General features: G+C 34.9%; 2 protein-coding genes across 2 annotated transcripts in view; one reads left to right on the plus strand and one right to left on the minus strand.

The window, feature by feature from the left end:
• Positions 1 to 1,089: 1,089 nt before the first annotated feature.
• Positions 1,090 to 26,091, minus strand: UbcE2H (ubiquitin conjugating enzyme E2H). The gene is made up of 5 exons (XM_089649187.1): positions 25,905 to 26,091; positions 18,295 to 18,371; positions 16,005 to 16,172; positions 11,283 to 11,411; positions 1,090 to 10,979 (listed from the first exon to the last, which is right to left on the minus strand). The coding sequence occupies exons 1-5, from the start codon at positions 25,955 to 25,957 to the stop codon at positions 10,777 to 10,779; spliced, it is 630 nt and encodes a 209-aa protein (XP_089505313.1). The 5' UTR covers positions 25,958 to 26,091; the 3' UTR covers positions 1,090 to 10,776.
• The window catches only part of Crk (Crk proto-oncogene, adaptor protein), a 28,020-nt gene continuing 23,933 nt past the window's right edge, over positions 22,818 to 26,904 (plus strand). The window contains exon 1 of the mRNA XM_089649186.1: positions 22,818 to 23,028. The gene's annotated coding sequence lies outside the window, so the exon portion shown is untranslated. The remainder of the gene's footprint in view (positions 23,029 to 26,904) is intronic.

The following is a 26,904-nucleotide window of genomic DNA, read 5'->3' on the forward strand; positions in this document are numbered from 1 at the left end:
AGATCTCCACATTTCTCACACGATCATACATGGTTTTACCACACATACGCCTCAGGGATCTCATTTCTACAGCATTCAGTCTACTTTCATCCTTTCTCTAACAGTTTCATGCCTCGCTTCCATACATCAGGGTAGGTACCAGCACTCCATTTTGGGCTGCTAACTTCGCTTCTTTGAACATTTTTTGTTGGCGCCAACTGCGTTCAGTCCTCCATCAATGGAGTTACCTGCATTTACCCTTCTTTCAATGTCTCTGTCAGCTTCCCATCTCTCGTAAACACACTTCCTAAATACACAAACTCATCCACCTGCTCCAAGTATTCCTCATTCACAACTATATTGCACACTGTTTTCGTACTCTCTCTTTCAAACACCATTACTTTAGACTTACTTACATTCATCATTAACTCATTCTTCATACATACTTCGATCTTCCATCCTGTTAGCAATCAGCACCGCATCATCAGCATACAACGAGCAACATACTTTCAGATTACCCAACTAGCAAGTAAGTTAATAAATACAACATTGATTCATGTACACTATTAACCCTAGACTCTGTGCAGAAAAGGGCAGACCTTTTAATCGATTCACCCATCTTAACAAACAAATTTAAATCTTCAGATCACAGGAGTCAGGTGACAATGCTATCCTTGTTCTACCGGTATTTCAATGGAAGATGCCTAGAGGAACTAGCGTCATCGATCCCTTCGGCACCTTCGGCAAGAGTCGGGAAACGCGCCAAACGAGGCCCAAAATTGTACACGGGTCGTTTTTATGACGCGTTCTTGGCAAATTATTTACTGGCCTGTGTGTTTCCTCCGTCCTCTCTCAAGACGTCTCTTCAAGCCCCATGTTCACTCCTTCCTCTCCTCAAAAAGATCCTATGCACAGCATCCCTAAAGATGATGAAGGCCATGAGAGAAATTATATATGAAAAATTAAAGTCACAATCAATTGATTTAATTTTTTTTTGCCATTTTGACTGTCTAATTATTAATTTATGAAAAACGAAAAATTTTACTAGGTCGTGGGTACATAGCAGGTCAATCAATAATTTTAATTTTTTTGCAATAGCTTTGATCTTTGTACGGATATTGTTTGTTGTTGTGAACACCGCACAAGAGTCCCAACTTCTCTCTACTGTCGGGAGCCAGTGGGACTATATCAATTACAATTGGGGTATATTGTGAGGCTGAAGGGAATGGGAAAGGGAAGAGTAGGGAAGAGTAGGTAAGAGTAGGTAAGAGTATTTGCCACTCTGGATTGAAGATTGCGTAATACTTTTACAAGAATTCAGTCACCAGTGTGGAGGGCGGTATGCGTCTCGTTAATTTTAAAATTAATGATAAAAACATATTTGCATAATTATTTTGTATATTTTTGTTGATTCGTGTATATATAATAAGAGTTTTTTCTATTTACAACAAATAACATCGTAATGCAAAATTATAATCCTTTCAAAATCATCTGCTTTAAAATATTATCAACAATTAATTGAAGTGTTTACCACAGATAATAGATTCAAACGGAAACGTGCCGACTGTCGACGAGCTACAACCAAACTGCAGTAACCAATTGAGTTACGCAAGAAGTTATGCGTTTGGTGTTAGGTAGAAACAAAGGCGGGGCGCTGCTGTGCGTAGGCGTGATTTGCAGTAGTATGGGTTAACAACGTTTCATGCTAACAATGGTTCATGGCCAATTCCTTTGTTTCTATGATCTATGGTTTTTATACTATTCCACAACAGACGCGAGACACCTTAATATAAGAAAATAATATATATACACGGCGTTTGGAAACGCGTAGTACAAACGGCAAACTACTGAATATGAATCAAATTTAGAGTCAATATTAGGTTATAATAACTTTTTTGACATGAGCTTTAGTTTTCATGTAAATCGAGTACAAAGTTGGAATTTTTTAGGTTCAAATATGAAAAACATCGGTCATTTGGAGGTTAAATCAGCTGTTTAATATATTTAAAAATGTGTTGAAGCGCAGACCCAGTTCCAAAAGTTTTTTTAAGCCAATATGTTGTTGAAAAAATGTAAAAAATTTTTTAAAATAATTGAAATGCTCAAATTCATCATAATGCTCAGATCCACCGGTTTCCCGCTTGTACCATGAGTTTCCGGACACCGTGTATAAAATATTCAAACTAATGTACATAAACATGTTATTTTCACTTCAGTTATGAGTACCAGAGAGCAGTGGCGGCTCGTGACTTTTGGGTTACTAGAGTGCTAATATTACAAAAAATGGCTTACTTGATGTTGCTGTAGCTGAAAATGATTTTATTTTTTTTTTTTTTAAATTGTTTTTTTGTATGAAGATTTTCAGGAATTCCGTGCGGCGCACGGCTATACTGAAATTTCCTGAAAATCTTCATACAAAAAATCGATTTTCGAAAAAAATAAAAAAATCGTTTTCAGTTATAACAACGTCAGAAATGCCATTTTTTTATAATATTAGCACTCTAGTACACCCAAAAGTCACGAGCCGCCACTGCCAGAGAGATAAAGCAATACAAGTGTTGTGGGCGTTTCAGTGTGCCAAAATTAAGCTCAATTACTCTTACTTTAAGAGAAATTTAACTTTTTCAAATACCGAAATTTTTTCTCGGGCAGATAAACAATAATTTCACTGGCCCGTCCAAACCTACGAGTCGATAGGTAAAATTAAATCACATTTTTAGTGATTATCAGTTCACTGGTTGTGAGAGAACGGCATAAAAACATAATACACAGGTGTAAAATTTATCGTCTGATTCACATTTGATGACCATCAATTTTTCGAACGGAGCCATTTTAAATTTTCGAAATTCAAAGGAATGATCAAATCGTGATCAGTTGTGACGAGATGTTGAAACGAGCCAACCTTAATTCTTTAAACTGAAACAAAATGAATTATCGTAATTTTTATTAGATTTACAAATTATAAATAAATAAACATTTGTCAAATAAACGCGGAAAAACTTTGCAGGCGGAGCAAAAGAACAAATTAAAATGATAGATTATTTTTAACAATATAGCTAGTGACTGCCCCCACTGGCTGCAAAGTTGAACGTGACGATCTGCCCCTAGTGAAAAAAAAAGTTAACTTCAAGAATCGGAAAAAAATTGTGCAGTAGAATTTAAATTTGCTTTATTTTCGTCTTAAAATAAAAATTCACCAAAATTGATTTCAGCGATAAAAAACAATTTAAATAAATGCAAAATTTAATAAGAAAAAAAATTACACAAAAACTAAGATGAATCGCCGAGTGTTAAAATTTTTTTTTTTTTTAATAGTTCTATTTTCAAAATTTTAAATTTAAAAAACAGAAATTTATTTTGCATTTTTTTTATTTATTCGAATGCATATTGGCAAATAAGAAATACTAACTATTTTAAAAGAAAAAAAAACCAATAAAGTAGTTTAGTATTTGATATCACTCGTAGACACAAATATACTCCTAACTAACTATGCCTCTAATATATAATTATTTTATATTAATAATAATTAATATTTTATTAAAAACTAGAGTTACATATTATTAAATAATGCAAGTTATCCCAAAAAAATATATCTCACTTCTGATTTTTAGCATGGCATTTTTTCAAAAGAAGAAAAATTTGAAACAAACAAAATGCGTAAGGGATACTTTAAACATATGCAGCAGATAAATAATGACAGGCTTGCAATATAACTTTAAATTTCAATTTTTCAAATTTTTGTTTAAATAACAGAAAAATGTCTTTAACCACTGGAGCGTTTTTGTATGGATACAAAGCAACTATGTGCAAGCACAAAAGTACATTGGTTATTTTTAGTGGATATATTTCTTGGGCCACACTCTAATAATGTACAATCTAATTTTACACAAGAAAGCAGTCAGAAAAAAATGTTTCCGTTTTAAAAATTGACTTTAAGACATCATTTTTTTTATTACAATTTTTTTTTGGACAGTTCACATTAATTCGACAAAAAAAATTGTAGCAATTTAAAAAAAAAAAAACCATCTCGTCAATGTAAATTTTGCGCAATTTATTTGAAACACTCAGTATTTTATTTTATTTATTTTGGGTGTTGACAACACCCTGACCCGTTTGTTCCGTTTACTTATTAGTCTGCCGTTTTAATGCTATACTAGCTCTCTCCGTCTCCAAAAATCATTCTGTGATTTTTTCTCAAATGTTTCTTAGTAAAAAAAAAGGAAGAAAGACAAACATTCCCTGGTTATGGCCAATATTTGAATTCCTCGTACTACATCATAGCGACCAAATGTTGCTTGTGCAATGATGGAGAACTTAGCTGGCTTTGGACCACTCGGCCACTAAATGGTGTAGTTCAATAATTTTCAAATACAATTTATGAGTCATCCACTTAAAAACTCTCAGTATCGCAGCTGATACGAGACTAACAGTAAAAAAAAAAAAGAAATATTCTGTAAATGGCTTTATGAATGTTTGGTGACCAGATACAGATAGTAAACTCATACACCGTAGCATATAAATTAAAAAAAGTATTGCCGTTATAGAATATCTCGTCAACAAAAAATTTCACGTTTCAAATATATTGCACATAATTTTGTAAACGGTAAAACATCTGCAATAAAAACTCACATTCCAAGTGTTTTCTTTATTAACTCTTGCGGATGCTATGTAGATCAAGATACCATGTAAATATTTTTTGACAATTCAAAGCAGGTAAGGAAACTACTCATCATGGATAGAAAACCACTGACGGAGCTGGTAGGACTCTGGTCCATCTTCATCTTCATCTTCATCTCTGGATGACACATAAGCACTCCCTACTCTACCCATAAAAATGTTGAAAATTATAATATTATTGCAACAAATCAATTTACACTTTCAAAAATATGCACGGAGTGGTATCGCAGCACCAGGCGCTTCCTACCGAACGCCTTACTATAATGTGTCAAAAGCAGGAACTAAGCAAAATGACGCACAAGTCACATTTATGTTAATCAAAGTACTTGGGTGCATAATGCGCATTCAATGAAGATTCACATTAATGAGCATTCGTTTGTGTTAGTGTCGAAAAGGCAGTGCCTTTTGCTACAAATGTCACGTTTATGTTTGTTTTTAATATCAATTAATTTTTCCCACTGGCTACCCTGTTGAAAAACTCTGTGCACACAACCGAGTAGGACTATAATGTATTAACGTGACACTGTCACCTCACACACGTCACATTCGGCGTTGAAGGTTGAAGGACCACCATCCATTCATTTAAGGTAATGTCCCGCCTTGACGTGACGCAGGCTCAGATACCTTAAGAGTTGAATACCTTGTTGTGTAACCAGGATACACCGCCAAACACCCAAAGACAATCTTGGTGAACTTTATAAAAAGGACGAGGCTACTGTACTCATAATGGGCATTTTAATGCTTTTCGTTATCAGTTTGGGGATGGAAAAAGGACGTCATGTTCAATTTTGGTACCGTTTAACTCCTCTGGTGAAAAATATGATCTAAACAGTGTTAGAAAGAGATAACACCACGCTTTATATTCAAATCTAGAAGTTAACGACAGAAGAATTAAAATGCACAACTCTATAAAACCAAAGGTTCAGACCGCAATTTGAAAAAAAAATTATTTAAGTTTGTACGTTTTTTTTTTATATGAAGACAAAAAAAAGTGCAGTTACGATAGCGTTTGTAATACATTTGTCTGTAATAAAATATGTGTGTGCGTGTTTTTTTGATTATCAGTAATTTTAGTTAACGTAAGGTGAGCAATTTTTAAAACTTTTTTACGTTAGCATTAAAAAAAATTATATTTATTTCTAAAAGTAAATTTTAAAAGCGTCACCTTTCAAAAACAGTTTTTAGTTTTCGGATACGTTCAGAAACTTTACATTTATTTTCATTTTATGCCAGAGGCCTGAGGAGTTAAGATGGCTGACATTATTTAACATCTGCCATGGTTTTACACTATGGGAAAATTACGTTTTATATTTAAAAAACTTAACTACACATCCCAAATCGGGTAAACAAATTTTCCAGAGCGTTTCCAAAATTTAATATATTGTTATACTATCAAGTTAGACACTTTTGAAATGTGTTATAATTTAGCCGCCTCATTCAATTTTAGGGTAGTTACACCAGGCAATTAGTTTAAGAATGATCATTGAGATTGTGCGCAGAAAAGTCCCACGATGGACAGCGCTTCAAACCTTTTCTGCAAATAGTCTAGTTATTTCAATGTGCGGTGGTCAGTGTACGACCAGTGTACAGAATCTCGAACCCTCCTGCCGAAAATATGGTTATGTAGTTTGCCTCAAGCGCTTCGAAATGATACCCAGATTTGGTGTTAGGGCAAGTCTACTCTATGGTTCGATAAGAAATGGAATTACATGATAAACATAGCCTTTCCACTCGAATCAAGACAATCTCTTACATAATTAGTATCATAAACACTTTTCTAGCCAACCTTAAAACTACAATAATATAATATTTCATTCAGTACAATCTAAACAACACAAAAGTGCTAAATCTGATTTTCTGTATTTTTTAAATATATATCCAATGATTATATTTTAATATAATTTTTTTTCTTTTTTTTTTATACAATATATATATAATATTCTTTTCATACGTTATTGATTTTGATAAAACAAAAAAATTATATTTATTTATTTATATAATGTAAGAGGAGTTAGTTATTAATAATATTCATCGATATTTAAAGTTAATTCGACACTTAAAAAATCTTTGCTGGATATTTTTGTATGCGTTGACATTTGTTACTATATTTAATTTATTATTGTTATTATGCCGCTGCGTTACCAAACCCCCTGTAATTTCACATATTTCGATACTTTGTATCTTTTTTAGCAGTATGGCGACATCGGAAACAGTATTCAATATGGCAACACTGGCTAGAATACATTACATTCGCAGAAAGTCCCATTTTATTCATTTGTACAGTCAAAAAAAAAATAATGATTTGGTTTCATAAAAAATTGCAATACTGACAATTTTTGGTACAAAATTTTAAATTTTACTTTTTATACATTTACAAATTGTGTCCAATTTTCCAACCAAAAATTTTCATGCAATTTTGTTGTTGAAACCTAAAAACGTGAAATACAATGAAGACTGTGTTATGTATAGCATTTTTCATTAACTGAAAAATCCTTGTGTAAGGGTTTACTGTAATATATAATTTGAAACATTTTGACAAATTTGAAATCAGAACATAGAACGGAGACATTTGAAATTAGAATCATTTCAACTCTTACTTTAAATATGTTAATCATTAGTTATTTGCATAGTAAGTACTTATTTAGGTACTTTCCTTGTATCTAAAGCCAGTTATATTACTCTAACTAGCTCAAAAATAAGCATAAAGAGCCATACTATTGAATGTGTTTTAAATTTTATACAACTGGGAAACAACCATTATAAGAGAAAGATTATTCCTTATTTGGCAAAAGAATTATGTTTCATCATTTGAAAAAAGAATGGATTATTCCTTATTTGACAAAAGAATTATGTTTCATCATTTGAAAAAAGAATGGATTATTCCTTATTTAACAAAAGAATTATGTTTCATCATTTGAAAAAAGAATGGATTATTCCTTAATTGATAAAAGAATTATGTTTCGCCATTTGAAGTAAAACGGAAGTGTTATTACTTAAGAGAATAATTCCATATTCGGCAAATAAACAATGTTTCATTTGACAAGAGAATATTTTTCATAATTTGACATAAAAACCAATTTTCATTAATACACATAGGGTAAATGGTTGTTTATCAGTTGTGCAAAATTTAAAACATATTTATTAGTACGGGGGAATATATTATAGAATATTATAGAATTTTTTATTTCATTTAAAAGAAAGACAAACATTCCCAGGTCACGAATAACCTGATAATTTTGAATCTCCCACTACCACCACAGTAATCGGAAAATGTTGCTTGTATCGTGATGGAGGACTTAGCCAGCCGAGGAATTGAACGCACAACTCCTGGGTGGGACCCAAACGCGATGCCAACTCAGCCACTGAACTGTGCTGTGGGTGTATATGATGTGCCCTAAGTAAGTTCAATTTTTCCTTACTTTTAGTGTAATGATAATATAGGTTAGGTTAGGTTAGATTTGATTAGGTTAGGTACATATCCGAATTTAAAATATACAGGGTGTCCAGGGGTCAAGTGCACAAACTTCGGGAGTTAATTCTACATAATAGTAGTACAAGTAAAAAAGATAAATAACTTTTTTGAAATTTCAACATTTCAAGGCAGTTTTCAGTTACAAAAGTTGAATTTTTTTGTATGGAGAAAATAATATTCTTCCCTGGAAAAATTTTTGTATGGAAAAAAAAAAACAACAGAATTTCGAAAAAAGTTATTTTTCTTTATTCACTTCTACAATCATGTAGAATCACCTTCCGAAGATTGTGCACTTAACCCCCTTAGATTGGTTTATAATATGACTAAAATATATTCCTCAAAGCAGATTTATTTGTTTTCGCGTTAATTTGATTTTCGTGCCGTCAGAGACAAGCGGCATTAAATAACAGGAAAGCACCCTTATTTATAATTTAAATAATTAATCCATAGACATTAAAGCATTGGAGACGAAACGCACACAGGTCTACTAGCTATCACATATACATATCATATCATTAACAGACCAGCGTGGCTAGACCATCATTTCTTATAACAAAACTGATGACGATAACTCAAAAAATGGCGGTGGTGTTGCTAATATAAAAATATCGGCTTATTATTTGAAAAAATAAACTATCGCTATGTAGTCTTCCATTTGACAAAAGAATAAATTTTCTCATTTGAACAAAATAATTACTATTCCTCTTTTGACAAAAGAATGATTTTTCCGCATTTGAAAAGAGTGATACATAATTCCTTATTCGACAATAGAAAGATGTTTCATCATTTGAAAAAAGAATTGATTATTCCTTATTTGACAAAAGAATGATGTTTCACTATTTGAAATAGAATGAGGTTTCTTCATTTGAAGTAAAATGTAGTTTCATTATTTGAAAAGAGAATAATTCCATATTCATAATTTGACAAGAGAATATTTTTCATAATTTGAAAAAAGTATGATGGACAAATCTGTATTTGGCAAAATAATGATGCTCCATTATTTGAATAGGGAATGATTATTCCTTATTTGACAAAAGAATGACGTTTCATTATTTGAATAAAGAACAATTATTCCTTTAGGAAAAAAGATAAAGTTTTATTATTTGAATGGAGAACGATTATTCCTTTTGGCAAAAAGATGATGTTTCATTATTTGAATAGAGAACGATTATTCCGTATTTGGCAAAAGAATGATGTTTTACCATTTGAAAATGGAGTATAATTCTAAATAGCATTTCCTATTGATCGACTGAGAAAAATGAATTCTACGCATTATGTATTACCTACATAGTAATTTTTTTTATTTTCCAAACAGCCATTTTTCAAATTTGAATTTTTGTTCTGGAACAACACATTTGAATGATCCATAATGATAAGCCTAAATTTAAATTCGTGCTGAGACATGCTGTACCTAAAAAATAGTATATTATTATTATTAAAATTCGAAACGCTACACATTATTATTATTATTACATCTTGTTATTATTATTAAAAAAATATAATAGTGACTCAACATTCAAAGGTCCGAATTGGAAACGCAATCCGCTTGTTTTAAATCTAAACTATTTGAATTTGGAATTTTTCATATTTGAAAATACAATACTGAAATTGGAGTGCAAGATATAAAAAAAATTATTTGCAATTACATACTTTCAAGGGTTTTAACGCATGATACTGGAATTATGTATACATAGTATTTTTCGTTGGATTTTTTAGAATTTTGATAAAACTTTGGAGAAATTATGTATTGCAAAAATTCTGATGGCACAAGAGTAGTGTAACGATAGACTTGTCAAAATACAAAAATACTGCTTTTAATGGCACCGAGACATTATTTTTTATCAATATAATAGGAAATTGAAAGTTAAAAGCATCAGGCTAACTTTGTTACAGATGCTGCTTTAGAAAATTCAGAACTGCTGAGATTCTGATTCGGAATCGCAAAACATATTTCAACTCGGTGTCTCTTCGACCGACATTTTATCACAAATGGCAAACAACCAAATTATTACGAGGAAAATCCTCAAATAAAATTCCCAAATACAAACTCTTCCAAATTCAAACAGTGTCAAATTATAAATAATCCTTTTATCAAACAATTGACAAGCATCTGTGGTTCCAGATTCAAATTGCTTCTTTTCAAAAAAAAATCGGCTTAAGCATAATTTTCCTTTTGGAAAATGTTTAAAATCTCGACTCGACGTTCCGATTTCAAAAACTGACACAAACTTAAAATGATTATTATTCAAAAGGGACAATTTCCCGATGTTAAAGATTTCAATTCTCAAAGAAAGCAGTAGTTCATCAAATAAAACAATAAAAAATAGCTGAGCATAGAGAAGCTTTCCGCCATTTCTAATTCCGATTTCAAAAGTGATCACATTATCAAACAGAAATTTCCATAATTTACCATCATTCTTTGTTCCGATTTCAAAAATGGTCACAATATCAAGCAGAATGTTCCGTAATTTACCATCATTCTTTGTTCTGATTTCAAATGATGTCACATCATCGAACAGAACATTTGTTTGGAATATTGAAAATAATTTTCCAACTGTTCCGAATTTAAAAATTGAAACAGGAACAAATAATCCAACGGTTTTGGGGATTGGTACTCCGACTTGCATTTTGATATTCCTTTTGCTTCGTTATAACTCCATGTCCCTCGCTTCGTCCTCGCTATAGTCGCTCATGGAGGATTCACTGTCGCTGCCTCCGCCCGCGTTATTGTGGTCGCCAGAGCCGAGCGTCGGAGCGGCGGCAGCGGAGTTGTTTGAGCCGTTGGCCGTGGAGGAGGTGGATGAGGAGCGCTCGTTGAGGGCTTCTTCGGTGGCAAACTTACGCACGTAATCTGGAATAGATTAAATGGATTTTAGCTTGAATTAATAGTATACAACTGCTAACCCAGTGCAAATCGCAAATGCACCCCACTGAGCCCCAAAATACTTGAGAACAAAAACCCCTGCAAATGAATTGAAACCTTTAAAGCATAGATGTCTGGTGTAGAGATGAGTCGTTCATGAATGAGCTACACGATTACGACTCCCGGTAAACGGGGCCTTCAACACAGAATGATTTGCGCAATTAATTTATGTACAGAACAGATAAATTAATTCGGAAGTATGCATTATGCTTGTGAGTTTGTGGGTCTCACCTGAAACTTTCTTCCTGTACTCGTCAGGTTTGTGTAGGTACATGGCAGCCGCGTCCCCGTTCAGGGGGTCGATGGGGTTGGGGTAGGTCAGCAGCTGCGGCAGGAACGACTCAAAGATGTTCGACAGATCTGCAACCAATGAGAATCAATCAACTTCATTATTCAGTTCTAGCGGACCCGGAAATCCTTCGCTATTGCGAATATCTTCCTCGAGCGTCTCCTACTTTTTCCACCATTTACTACCACAATGTTTTTTTTTTTTAAACTACATATCGACTGTAATTCATCTCCGTATCTGATTCTAGTGCAGAGATATTGCGTTATTCTAAAAGTATATTATTATACAGGGTGTATCGGCACGTACCCGACAAACTTTAACCAGCTATTCCTTAGCACATTTGGAGTAAAAAATGTTATGGGCACTTTGCTGTCCGGTAACATTTTTTTTTAATAAAAAATTTACTATTCATATTTTCACCACACGTCACCAATGTTTTATCCTTTGTCAAAGTTTGAAAACCCATCTGGCAATATCTTGTTCGAGTTTCGTTGAATAATGTACGTACGTACCTACGTTGGCGCGCTTTTACAATCACAACGAAATGGCACAGCACCATTCGTCTCATTTTTAACTATTATTATTTAGTGTGTACGAAAGAGCGAGGACACTTTTTGACGCACTTGCTAATAACAGCTGTTGAACGCGAGAAACAAGGCAAATGACAGTGACGGAGTGTGGATTTTTTATTTATTTTTTGTTTTTAATGGAAAAAAAATGTTACCGGACAGCAAAGCGCCCATAACATTTTTTACTCCAAATGTGCTGAGGAATAGCTGGTTAAAGTTTGTCGGGTACTTGCCGATACACCCTGTATAAGTATTCCTCAGACGTCCCCGACTTCTTATACCATTCAAACCAGTATCTAAACACTCCTGGCAGTAATAAGAATAAACTTTAAAATTTTCAGCGAAATCGGTCAAGTAGTTTTGAGTCTATAAGTGCACAAACATACAAACATTGTCTTATTTTTATAGATGGTTTTGTAGGGCAGACCCGTGAAAAACCACAGGATATTATAACTGTAGGATTTGTGAAGCTGATAGTATTTATAAAATATTTTCCTTGGGAACCGTGCCTTTCAAAAACAAATACAGTATAGTCTCTGTAATGCGAACTTGCAGTAATACGACCCACCAAGTGACGGGAGTGGGTGGAAAACACAAGACGTTAACCATTTTTTAAACAGCGTAATTTAGGAGACTTATTTTTATTTTTTTATAGAGCTACTACTATTTATTATTTATTTATTTATTGGATGATTTGTATAACGCCGCTTTTGTGAGATATCACCTCAGGGGAGCTTTACAGTTAATGCAGATATTGCAAAAAAATATAAATATTACAAATTGAAATTAAGTTAAATAAAATGAAGTACAGAAACAGGTGACACGAAGATGGAGAATCTGCTGCAAGAATCCAAGGTGGTGAGGAAGCTGGACCAGCTGCTGCAGCGAAAGAGTGCACCGCGCTCACCAACAGTGCCAGCACGTGGTTCGTCATCCGTCCAGGTATGTGTCTGCTGCTAATTAAGCGCTGTCACAGTATCCTCACATAGATAACAGACCTTGGCAGCACCGCTGTGACGTTCGGCAAGTCCATCTCCTTGTACACTTGTTCGTGGTGATTATGATAGTGGTGCATTGTCCCGCAATAAAAGGCGACGGACGGGATAATAAATTATCCTGGGCACTTGTTAGGGCTTTCAGAGTTTCCAAGAATTCCATTGAAAACATCTGGCGTACCTACAGTTACCGATTCTCGTCCCAAGTTCAACTTCAGCGAATTTAGAATATTTTTTAGCACAATTTTCGATTATTCATTTTTAAAACACTGCACTCTAATCACATTACTATAAAGTTCTGATTACTAATTGGTAAGTTAATTTAAAATGTTGAATAACTGATTTTTAAAATAAATTCAAAGGGATATTGCCCCGTTTCCCTTGAAAATACTAAAAAAAACACAAAGCGGTTGGAAGACGGCATGACGCGTCCAGCTGCCACAAAGGGCGCATACATATAGTTCCCGTGAGCACTTAGGCCATAGGCCCATTGTGCTATCTCCCATTATACAGTGAAACTCTCTTAAGAAGTTTTCCAAGGGACCGGGGAAAAAAAACTTCTTAAGTGGGAAAACATCTTAAGTGGGATTCAATTTTAGCCATTTAATAACTCGAGACCGGGGCATACGTCATTCCTATGTCTACCTATGTTAAATTGTCGTGAAAACAAGCTCATATGATCCAAGCGGTCAAAAAAAAATATATATATATACATCTTCTAGTTATCATGCGTTTCAATCTACATTTTAAATTTATGCATATGTATTTCCTAACCTTCAAACTTAATTTACGACAAATGTCAGATGAAACATGATGCACGGCAATTTTTGATGTTTGAATGAAAAAAACGTAATTATAATGCATATTTTACCATCTCCCCCGCCATATAATCATGTTGTTATGTATTTAAAGGTGAAATATTCCGTATTAACCGTGATCCGATAGATTATCAAAAGTTTTTCGTGTTTTACAAATTCGATGGAATAAAAATTTTATACAATAATATTACGAAACATCTCTATGTTCATTAACAAAGGGAAGATTATTGAAGGAGGCGTCAAATGTATGCAAATGTAGATCTAGCCCACGTTGTCATTAAGGTTGAGTTTAATATAATCTATCATGTTATTTGGGCCTTAAAGACGCTTGCATATTTGTTACATAATTCCGCATTGTTTATTCGTTCTATTGCTATTTTACCTAGTTAGGGGATTAGGAGACGGGGTATTTGGTTTATTTATTGGTTACGGCAGGTTACGGCTTACGGCCCGGCGGCCGACAAAGGGTTTTATGGTCTCAGGTACTAGGTATGGGTTTCAGTCAACGTCTTTCAATTTATGACTTGGAAAAAGGTTCATTTTAGATATTTTGCGACACAATATTTCGTTTGTGTTGATTTTACCGCCGGATTTCTAAAACCTCTTAAGCGGGAAGCAGTTTTAGCTCTAAAACTTCTCATGTGGGAATAAATCGTGGTTTTTGTATGGAATTTTCAAGGGACCAAAAATCAAAACTTCTTAAGCGTGAAAACTTCTTAAGTGGGAACTTCTTAAGCGAGTTTTACTGTACCTCAATCCTTTAACAGTCACCCGGTTCCTTTATAAAGTTCACCAGGGTTGTCATTGGATATGCGGCTATGTCTTCTCTCCTCTCCAAACCCCCTTGGTTCCCTGAAGGCCCCACAAGAGAAGAGTTAAATTTATTGAAATAAATAAATAAAATAGAAGACTTGAAAATTAAACAAAAGAAAAATACAAAATTAAAATTATTTTCCGACATAAAAAATATTACATTACGGGCAATATTAGTTCCAATTTCGAAAATGACACTTGAATTTAAAACAAATCCGAGTTCATTGAACCAGAGTTACAATCACTCGTAGACAGACCCAAAGCTAAGCAAAAAAGTTCCAATTTTGAAAACGGCAATATAAATAATTTTCTGTTTAAATATTATATCATCAGTAGGTACTTAAATCGCTTGTCTGAATTCTCGACAAAATCAGTTCCAATTTTGAAAATTACACTAAAATTTAAAGCAAGTTTCAGGAGTCGTTGAACAAAGTTACGCAAGACTGTGACCGGATAAATCATCACAATGATAGTTAGGTTAGGTTAGGTTAATTTTTTTTAATCGTTTCTAATGACTTTATATCACTTTTTAAAAGTGTGTTGAATTGTCACTGTGTTGAGTTATCATGGAACCACCCAGGACACATGCACAACCGAAAACAGTATTTTTAAATTTACACTTATATAATTCATAAATACAGATATACCTAATGGTAACGGGATAAAACCAAACAGTGATACATCACAATGTGACAGATGATGTAGTAGGTTAGATTAGGTTAGGTTAGATTAGGCAAATACTACAGAATAGTTATAATACCTCCAACTTCTGACTTTTTACATACCTACATTCTGATGGCGGTATTCTACACTAGCGCCTCCTAGCAGAACGAGTTGTGAGGCTTGGTTTACTTTCATACATTTTAAAGGGAATTTTTCAATTTGTGAGGCAGGTATGGGTACTGTCACCCCGGGAACCATTTATTGGATAAACATAGGACAGTCCAAGTGGTTCAGTATGCTTGGTGACTTAGCAGGAGTACCCCAGTTCATGGGAGTGAGGTTTATCCGGGTCTTGGCGGTTGATGCATCTGCCCACCAACTGCGTGGCATGCCGGATCAGGAGACTGGTTGAGGGAGACCTTTTGACCTCTCCTGCAGGACTCTCTCGGAACATCAGAGGGAAAGATTCATACATTCCTACCCTCATACCTTTTTCCTTCCCAGGACTTCCCCTCCTTCCTTTCCTAAAAAAACCTTCCACAGAGCATCTCCAAAGATGACACAGGAGCTAATGTAAAAAGAAAAAGCATTTTTTGCACGATTATGCCATGCCACACTAGCACCTCCAGAGGGCAGAGTTGTCAGCCATTACAAGTAATGCCAATATTTAACTGGAGTTGGACGTATTATTATTGATAATCTAGAGGGTATCTACTTCAGGTGAGGTTAGGTTAGGTTGTTATTTTTCTTCAATGTTCTGTTTTCGTGTCACCGCCCCGTTTGTAATGCAAACAATAATAAGGTACCGTAGAGAGCGGTCCAGGCCTGGTTGATGACGTCGAGGCAGACAGTGCCCGAGACCTCGTCGATGTTGGGATGGTAGACCTTGTTCATGAAGCCGATGGAGGGCGACTTGAAGGGGTAGTGCTCCGGCAGGTGGACGCGCACCTTCCAAACGCCTCCCTCGTAGGGTGCTACAAACAAACAAACAACATTATTGTGATATCTCAGATATTCGTTTAAGAGGTTATCCATAGATGGCACTGGTAACAGTGGCTGTCGATAATTGTAATGTCTTTCAATTACTACAGGGTTTTCCAATAAGAGGTGTTATTTTGAATAGCCCGCTATTTCGGTAGATGTTACTTTTGAAGCTGTCATTTTTTGACATTTGACAAGTAGAAACTACGCCATTAATAAAAATGGAACGATACACGCTTCAACAACGCATTGAAATTATAAAAAAATCCATTTGAGTGAATCAAATGCAAATCATCTTGAGTGATGAGGCCCATTTCCACCTCGGTGGCTTCGTCAACAAGCAAAATTGTCGCATCTGGGGCTCGGAAAACCCAAGAGTTATTGTTGAAAAGCCTCTCTATCCTCAACGTGTGACTGTTTGGTGCGGTTTATGGTCCGGCGGAGTCATTGGACCTTACTTTTTCGCAAATGAGGCTGAAGTACCAGTTACGGTGAATGGATTGCTATCGAGAGATGATGATTTTTTATGGCCGGAATTGGATGGTATTGATCTGGACAACGTTTACTTTCAACAAGACAGCGCTACGTGCCACACAAGCAACGAAACCATTGATCTTTTACGATTGAATATCAAAATAACACCTCTTATTGGAAAACCCTGTACTAATATTCAGATTCCATTTGCATTATGGGACATTTATTGACGGTTTGTCTAGATCACAAGGTTATTTATTTACGATAAGAATTACTGGACTAACGTCCCATTTTGTTAAGTCAGTTAATTCTTCTGATGGAACAGCTTTGAATACTGCACTGTCCTCCTACAATCGGTTATGTTCGGGAATCGTCTTCCGAACCTTTCAGAACCTGGCGTGCGCGCACACTGGATCTACCGTGCCGAGGATTTCATTTACGTATAAATATATAAGTAATTATAAATATAAATTTTAGAGAAATTTTAGATATTTTGCAACAAGGCTCTATAATGCTCTCCCACTAGCCATTAGACTGAACGAATTTTTTTTGAAATATAAAACAGACATCAAGTCTTGGATCATCAGCCAAGACAGATCCATGGTGATTTTTAGTGCAATTGAGTGGCTTCAGTGTCAGTATATTTTCTATTTCGAGATCTCCTTATGTTTTGTATCCAGCTTCTTATTTGATATTTAAATGTTATAATACAGGGTTTTCCAATAAGAGGTGATATTTTGATATTCAAAGAAACTTTTCCCGTAAAATATTAATGGTTTCGTTGCTTGTGTGGCACGTAGCGCCGTCTTGTTGAAAGTAAACGTTGTCCAGATCAATACCATCCAATTTCGGCCATGAAAAATCATTAATCATCTCTCGATAGCGCAATCCATTCACCGTAACTGTTGCTCCAGCCTCATTTTCGAAAAAGTAAGGTCCAATGACTCCGCCGGACCATAAACGGCACCAAACAGTAACACATTGAGGATAAAGAGGCTTTTCAACAATAACTCTTGGGTTTTCTGAGCCCCAGATGCGACAATTTTGCTTGTTGACGAAGCCACCGAGGTGAAAATGGGCCTCATCACTCAAGATGATTTGCATTTGATTCACTCAAGTGAATTTTAATACTTTCAATGCGTTGTTTAAGCGTGTATCGTTCCATTTTTATTAATGGCGTATTTTCTACTTGTCAAATGTCAAAAAATGACAGCTTCAAAAGTAACATCTACCGAAATAGCGGGCTATTCAAAATAACACCTCTTATTGGAAAACCCTATATTATTGTTAGTTTTGAACGAGAGTGGGATTTTGCTGTACCAAAGTACAGGAAGCATTTTTGCCCAAATGCTTGTTGGATATGTTTTATGTGAAGTTAAGATTGTTGAAGATTTCGTCAGCGATAGTTCTTACAGGGACTTTCAGAATAATTTTCAGTATGGCTTTTTGGGTTTTGAGTGATTTTAGGATTTTGTCATTTGCCCTGCCCCATTTGATAATACCGTATTCTAAGAGTGAATATCCAAAGAGCCATGAAGATCTTAAATGTATACATGATTTGATGATCAGGACAGGTGTTTAATTAATTATAATTGTATAATAAATATTACAGGAATAATCAAAATCTGGTTTTATACTCACTTCCCCGCGGTCCAAAGAACTTAACGCAGAACTCATTGAGGCCGCCCAGTATGGTGACTTCGTGTTTGCTTTCGATACTGATGCTCGGAGTCAAGGAGGCATATTTACATGCATTCAATACTCAAATAATAATATGATCAAAATTGTATTAATAACCAGAAACATAATGATATTATGACATGTAATGCTTTAGAATTACTGATTATTAAGGGGAAGTAATAATGAGAAAAATATTACTTTTATTATTAAATTGTCTAACTAACTAACCATCAAGACGTTTCTCTGAAGGGGTAGGCAGAGAGGAAGGACCGCCAAACAACTCGGTCTTGGCACACAGTACTTGCCTCATTCACATTCATACATCGTCTCATACATACTCTTCTATTATTCTGACTCTTGACATGGCCCGATGCAAGTATCTGATTCACTTGATCGTGCCATGTCTTCCTCGGGCGTCGCCGACTTCTGCTACCATTCACATTTGCGTCACGTATTCTCCTTATACTCCTTTCTTCGCTCATTCGCTCTACATGCCCAAACCATCTAAGTGTCCCTTTCTTAATCTTACTCAAAAACTATCTATAATAAGATTTTGGTTTCACCCTTACAACGAAATAAATGCTAATTGTGGGGCATTCGTCGCCGCCAAGAAACTATACGACAATGATGTCAAATGGACTTTTCTTTCCGACGTCAATCCACGCCTTCTCCGATAAATCCCTTCTAACGTATCCTGCTAAATTACAGTTACATAGACATGAATATTTTCCTACCTCCAGAACAAATTTAACATTCAATTCATGTTTGGACGTCATTTCTGTCAAACGAGCAGTAGACTCAAATGCATCTCGCGTAGCGTGCTACCAGCACTGTCGCAGTCACAGTAGCGTGCAACTGATGTCAAACCTGCCGTCGACGCGTCGCATCATGTACGAACCAGGGCATAATAGTATGGCGGATACTAACGAGCAGCGCGTATGCTACGCGCAAAAAACTCGAGTCACTTGTAAGTATCTCCGAAAAACAGCGTTATTTTGGTAACGACTCTACGTTCACAGCAAAAATCTGTACCAAAGATGGCAGCACATGGCCTAGGGTGACGGCCGGTAGCCATTTTCCATACAACGTCAAGACAAGTCGACCATTACTTATTTGCAACTGGTGGTTTGTGCAATCGGGGCTCTGCACATTTGTCGTTATTATGGTGATAAAATTTTATATCTGCATTGTGTTATTTTGTTAACATGCTGTAACATTTAATAGTCTAATTTTAAGTCTGGAAGATTTAATATTAATTGAAATAACTTATTACATATAAATTTATTAGTCTTTCAATATGTCGATGTTCACTACAGTCAAATGCAAAATTAATCTATTATCTCAGAACTTTGTCACATGAGAATGTGTGGTTTCTATGGCTCATTCTTGACTTCAACAGTCTCGGCTGTGGAACAATTTGCCGGCCTGTGTTACCTCACTCCTATAAGGTTCAAGACACAAGTTTTTTTTTGCATTAACCACTTGGGGTGACCTACGGCAGAGGTGTTAGTTATCCAATAAATGGTTCCCGGGACAGCGGTACCCAAACCCGACTCTCAAATTATTCAATAACAACCGAAAAAAGTGATGAAAATGGAAGGAACCGGGCAGTAAAGCAAGTTATCGTAATAAAATTACCATTAGCAAAATGCAATTTCCTTTCCCTGAAAACATAGACAGATCAATTATGTTTGTATAATTAATACATAAAAATGTCTGTTTTGCTGCCAAATTGCGTAAAGAAACGTAGGTATTTTACGTAACACGACATTTGAACAAATAATAATAACCGAGTGTTATGAAAGTAAAAACATCATCATTTTTATTTCAATAACAAAGTGATTCACAACACCGAACAGACGATCCCTAGAAGTGCGATATATACACGGTGTCCGGAAACTCGTAGTACAAGCGGGAAACTGGTGAATCTACATCACATTTGGAATCGATTTTGTAGTATATTTTTTTTTGATTTGAGCTTTCGTTTTCGAGTAAATCGAGTCAGAAGTTGATTTTTTTTTGATCAAATTCTTATAAATTATTACTGAAGATCAAAGTACCCAACTAATTAAAACTATTTAAAAGTAAAACAAATAAAGAAACCCGGATTTAAAGCATTATTTTGAAATCACCCTTCATTTAATCCTGGGTAATCATAAAATATTTCTGCTCTGCGGGGTTAAAACATATGTTGTTCTAAAATTCATACCTATCTCTGACATATTAGCAAAATATAGCTTTCTCTAGTATTCTAGGTTCAACTAACATATGAAGGAAAGAGACGCAAGATAAGCAGATGTCACATTTCTGTTAAATCGTAAGTAGGTAGGTCAATTTTGGTTTATGGGTCACCGCACGTGGCCGTATTCATGTGATTGTTTACATTGCATTTTGCTTTAAGAAGTTTTCTCGTTAATGTAAACATAAAAGCGAATTGTGGTCGAAATTTTTTCTGTTTTAATATGCGTTATTATTGTTTTGATAGTGATACTTTAAGATTTATCATCGATGCGTTCGACGTGTTTGAAAACAGTTGTACGTTTTTAATGTTTTGATTTTGTGACTTATCATCAATGCCTTCGACGGGGTAAAAATTAACTCCGACATGATTCAAATAGTGCGATAATCAATCATCAGACGGACCTAACTGTGATTGGAAGTTAACGGTGAACATTTAAAATAATTTATGTGACGTGTTTGTGTGTTTGAATTGGAGATCGGAACATCGCTACATATTGTGAGTACCTACCTATGCTAATAATAATTCCTATCCGTTGCGTCGGCGTCTCAGATCGAATGACGAAAAAATTTTAACCCTGAAATAGCCGAAAAATATTATTTTTTGGTTTTTTTTTTTTTTTGATGAAAATGCTCAAATCAAAAAACTTTATGTTTATTTGGGTTCCCCATGTGGTGTAGATTCTCCAGTTTCCCGCTTGTACTACGAGTTTCCGGACACCGTGTATATACTGATTTGAAATAAAACTGATATGAGACCTTTCCTACAACAGACACGCTGGTGAAATTGATTGGCTGACATAGATTAATCAAATTGATAGACTTGCCGTAACGTGAAATCTGGGTATCATTTCAACAAGCTGAAGCAAAACCACGTGACCATATTTTTGGCACCGGGAGTGTTTGAGAATGCTTTGAATAAACTATGAAATCAGTCGTACGTACACTGACCATCGAAGAGCGCACTTTGAAAATAAGTAGGGCAACGGTCTTCAGGGCTTTCCACCGTGGGACTTTTCTGCGCAGGATCTGAATATTCGTTTTTAAGTAGTGATGCTAAAAATGAGTGAGGTGGGTAGATTATAACAACTTTGTAAAAGTGTCTAACTAAATTGTAACAAAATATTAAATTTTGGAAACAAGACTGAACTTTTGTCTATCCAATTCGAGATATGTAGTTAAGTTTTTTACACTTAAGCAGAATATATTTTCGAGAACCGAATGGTGATATTACAATGTGAGTTGCCTGTATACTGTCAGATTCATTTATTGACAAATCACCGAAAGTGGGACAGTCTCCCGTGCTCTGCGCAAGCTGGTTTGTTCCCCATTCTATTAATTTGGATGTCTATGGTCAGCTCAAAGAAAAATTCGATATTTCAAAATTTTTTAACAATTTCACATTGAAGTGAGGAAAAATTGACCTTACTTCGGGCACACAGATTTGGAATAAAACTGATGTCGCCTATACATATAGGACCTTTCGACTCCTAGGCCATAAACATGACAGTGAAAATCTGTTCAAGAACGAAATCCAATGTTTTTTCGAAAAAGTTTTATCAATAGGGAATTCTCTTCACACCAAAAAATCACTTATTATTAATTATTCACATGTAGAAACACTTCAGACACAAGAATACATACTTTTTATAATTTTCAAAAATCATTTATTAAAGTTATAATGACTTTAAAAACAGGCACGAACGAAATATTTCAATGCAGCTAAAAACGCCCGGTGATTGATCAAGCGTTCAAGGGCGAACGATGACGTCACTGTTGACCGGCCCGAGTAGATCCTGCAAACCGATGGCGGCGGCGGCGGCGGCAAAGGTGTGACGTAGCACTTGTGACGTAGCGGTCAAAATGGCGCATGACCGTTTTCAGAGCCGAAATAGCACGCAATTTTTAAAACTACAAAAAATTGAAAATGCATTTAAAAAAAAAGAGGCACATAATAAAATAATTATCTTTATTGAAATGAATTATTTACAAAATGCACGAGAATTCCCTATTCAACATTGATGTGAGGCAAAATTGACCTTATTTCAGGCATACAGACTAAACTGATGTTGCCAGTTTACATAACATCTACTCCTAGGTACCAAACAGGTTGATGAAATTGATTATCTGTTCAAGAACGAATTTACTTACTACGGGCATTCAGACACGCCCACAACACACCTCTTTCAGTTAACGTCTTCAGTGAATAACAACAACATTATATTAGATTGTGTGCGGTGTACACATCGGTGCGGTTTTAGGTTAAGTTAAGTAGGATATTTTCTGTTCGTTAGTGTTTGGTATTCAAAGTGAGATAGCTGCGATGCTAGCCAAATTCCGATGGGAGATCGCACCCTTTCCTTTGTTGTCGAAGATGGGACTAATACATACACACATAGCATAGGCCTCGCTGTATATGTGTATATATCATTATTACATATACTTGCTAGGGTAAAGGTTTGTCTACGTTTGATTTTTCTAAAACTGGGTCAGGGCCAAACCAGTATAAGTACCTAATCCAAACTTCGGTACTTAAATGTATGTACCACAGAACATAGAATTAGGCCCTAGCATACATTTATTTTCAACTAACCTGCAAAAAAGAAGACAAGAAATTTTCTACTGAGATACAATATAAAAGAGAAATATTTTTAGGTTAAGCCCCACATTTAGAATTTCTGCCGATGTATATCAACACTTCAAGTTTTTAGTTCCTAAAAAAATATATGTTGTATTTGAAGATAATTTTTGTACATTTGTAAAGATGAAGCAGTAATTATATGAAATTATTACCTCGATAAAAAAAAAAACACATTTTGTTCTGTTATTTAATTACAGTGTATCTTTAAATGTAACTTAGGCATTTATCGAGAGAATTTTGCTATATTTTAAATGAGTCGTGTTTTATTAAATATTTTCACAATTTTCGCTTAATTATTATTGTGTTTTTTTTTATATTAGCGAGCTCCCTCTAACATTCGTAATATATACATAATCTCCCTTGCAAACCATCTTCTTATTTTATTTGAATGCATACTATGCAGCCTTAACCTTTCCTTATCTGTGGTGTGTATTTATTACACATTGCTTCTAATAACTTTAATAACTCTATAAATATGATAAATTCTGGGTTCAGATTTTAGGTATTCTTCCGTTATACATTTATGCACTGAATTAAAAAATAATATATTACATAGTTTTCAAATTCAATTAAAAATCAGAGTTTTTTGTCAAAAATCGGGAACAAATACACCAATACAATCAACCGTGTGATGCTAATACGCGAAGAGTGTGCGAGGAAATGACACGCTATTGATGTCCCGCTTTAATTCGCTATGCGGGAACATGAGACATCCACACTTCTGCAGTTGTAGTTTTTGATTTAAACCATCGATACCTACGACCGCACAGCTGTGTTTGTGCCAGCCGCTAGCCAGTTGGCCGCGAACCGTCGTTAGATGTGGACCCCTCGCACGTTTCTTTAGCATCTGCCGATGGTTTTTTCATGTTTTCAGCAATTAAATTACAATTATTATCACTTTTGATATAAAATATAATTAACATAATAGATTAGCTATGAATATTCATATTTTTCCGATATTAATTTGCTTATTTTGAGATGTGTATTGACTACACAGCACCGGAACGCGTGTATTTTTTTAGCACAGTAAGGGAAAGGTTAAGATTGGTCTTCATTTCAAGTGAAACCTGACAATTTTGTTTTGCCACTGAACAGACCTTTCAGGTTCGATCCCAGGCAGGCTTCGACATTCGAAAATAATTGATTAATCTCACCCTAAGTGAGATAAAATTGAGCTTACTTCGCACACACAGACACACCCACAACACACTTCCGTCAGTTTTATCTTCAGTGTTCAACATGTCAATACTAAGAATTTGAACAATTCATAAAATTTCAACGTTCATTTGAGAATTCTGTTAATGTCCTGTTCAAGTTCAGTTATTAAATCATTATAGGCCAGTTAATTGGCAGAACTGAAACAATAACAGAACTTGAAAATAACTTTCAAAGAATTTGAAAATTAACTTTGAAATTTGAAGTATTGTTCTAATTTTCCGAAACAACCTGTCTTTTTACATTTATTTACTCTCAGAATCGCTCTAATGAAAGACTACCATTCAGAATCAAAATGCTGCGTGAAATGGCTTTAGGCATGTTTAGTGACAAGATCTCAATAGCCAAACACTGCACAACCTTTACCTTGCCCGTCTCCTACCTTTCCCAAATCCCTGCCTAGCTCACACTGCCCACAGTTGGGACTCTGGTGCGGAACTCATAAAAATAAAAATAAATCTAGCAAAAAAATATGGAACGCAATCTAAAATAATGGTAGAGAAAAATCAGAACAAAAAAAATTACTGAATGCTGGATTATTTTTGATATATTATATGGGCTGATAACAAAGAAATTTGTAAGAAAAAAAAATTGCTAAATAATAGATTATTTTTGATCCCATGCAATATGTGCTCATGACAAAGAAATTCGTAAAAAAAAACCTTTTCTTTATTACTTTCCTATCGTAAGTCGGCTAGCATCATCTATGTATATGAGAAAAACGACTGTTACATCAATTTCGAAGGAATACAACACAATAGATTCACTGATCGGAGCTAGTGAGTTTATTGCAGCACAATCGAAATTTGTAAATATTGAGGCAGAAAGGATAATAATTGGGGGGGGGGATAAGAAAGAGAACCTAACTATTCAAATCTAGTCAGTAAATCAAATACCAAAAGCTATGTATTAGGTTTTTAAGAATATTGTAAGGGGTAGAAAATTTTATGATTATGTTTCTGCCGCAGAGAGTTACCTTGTAACCTCTCTTTCTGTTGCACGCGTCATTTATATGCAAGAGAGAGAGGTTTGTTATAAGTTATAACGCTATTATTTAACCATTGATATTCTGATCACGGAAAAAATAATTAAATGGATAAAATGTCACTGCGTGACGATAAAAAAATGATATTAAATTATTACAAAGAATTATGCAAGGGAAAATAATATTATTATGTAGAAGTAAACACGTCACACGACATGATAATAATATTAGCAGCCATTAGAAAATTCTCGTACAAAATGTCGCAACATATTATTAATATCACACTGCAAATTGTCGGGAAAATGTGACAATAAATCACATAAAAATAAAGCCAGGAACAAATGGATCGTGATAGAAGTTTTGCTAGGGATATTGCCATTGTGTTAAGATGCAAAATATCGATTTTCCTAGGGCACTGACAATCAGCTGATGGCAGTATCCATATTTGATATTTACAATGGTCGACCAGTTCTGATAACAAAGGAAGGATACAGTTTGATGACGTCCGTGTCCATGCGACGTTTGCCAGCGCTTGGGGAAGACATTCTTCTCGCGACCAGAAAGCCTCGCGTTCTTTAATCACTCGCGGACAATTTTGTTTCACGTGAAAAACTGTGGTAGATTTGTAATAATAATTCGTCGTCGCAGCGGACAAAAAAATAACATTGGAAAACAATGGCCGGCCATAGACTGCTGCAGAACGTAGATGGAGATTTCTATGAATTTGGACAAAATAGTCAAATAAAAGGCAATGTGATTTCGCTTCTATTTCTTTGTACCGATTTTGTATTGAAGTCTAGCGGATTGAATTGGTACTATCGCAAAAAACTTATACAAAATTTTCAAATGGTTTGATTATGCATGTGTTTACATGTGTTCAGTTTTAGTTCGCTTTCAAGGCGCAAGGCCTATTTTCAAAAAAAAAAAACTTTTTAATGGCTGTAATCGGAAATCACTACATGGCGAGAACGGTATTGAAGAAAAGAGGACCGGTGCTTGGAAAAAGCAAAAATTCCAATTGCTTCCATTGGAGAACTGCCCAAGATTATTGAAGATAAGCAGTTCGAAAATATCGAACACCTGCTTATTGCTTCATAGAAAAGTAGCAATTGAGGTGAATTGGTCATGTATCAGAATACAAGAACACCTACTTCCACTGAAAATACTGAGAGCGAATCTAAAAAGAAGACGTCTAGTTTGCCGCCGCAGACAAAGTTTGGAGAAGTGACTCCAGAGGATATACGACTTTCTTCACAAAGCCTACTGCTGGGCCTATTATAGCAGAAGTAGCGTAGGATAGGTACGCCTGGAGGCGCCCACCTTGTCGAAGAAATTAGTTCCTGACCCAAATTGGACAAGGGTGAAAGAGAGTGGTTTATTTATGGGGTGAAGTAAATGTGATGAGTTCCGAAGTCAAACATCCAATGTTAATAATATTTTTACATATATATGTCCTGTTGCTGTACTCTATGTATCAGAAGTGGGGGCTAAA

Source organism: Hesperophylax consimilis, chromosome 29, assembly GCF_061612785.1.
Source record: "Hesperophylax consimilis isolate HC1 chromosome 29, BYU_Hcon_1.0, whole genome shotgun sequence".
Classification (NCBI taxonomy): Eukaryota; Metazoa; Arthropoda; class Insecta; order Trichoptera; family Limnephilidae; genus Hesperophylax; species Hesperophylax consimilis.

Excerpts from the sequence above, each read along its gene's own strand:
- UbcE2H (XM_089649187.1), bottom strand. The coding sequence starts at position 25,957 with ATGTCTTCCCCAAGCGCTGGCAAACGTCGCATGGACACGGACGTCATC. Across the intron at positions 18,372-25,904 it reads GACACGGACGTCATCAAACT|TATCGAAAGCAAACACGAAG; the intron begins GTATCCTTCCTT and ends TCCGAGCATCAG. Across the intron at positions 10,980-11,282 it reads GTACAGGAAGAAAGTTTCAG|ATTACGTGCGTAAGTTTGCC; the intron begins GTGAGACCCACA and ends AATCTATTCCAG.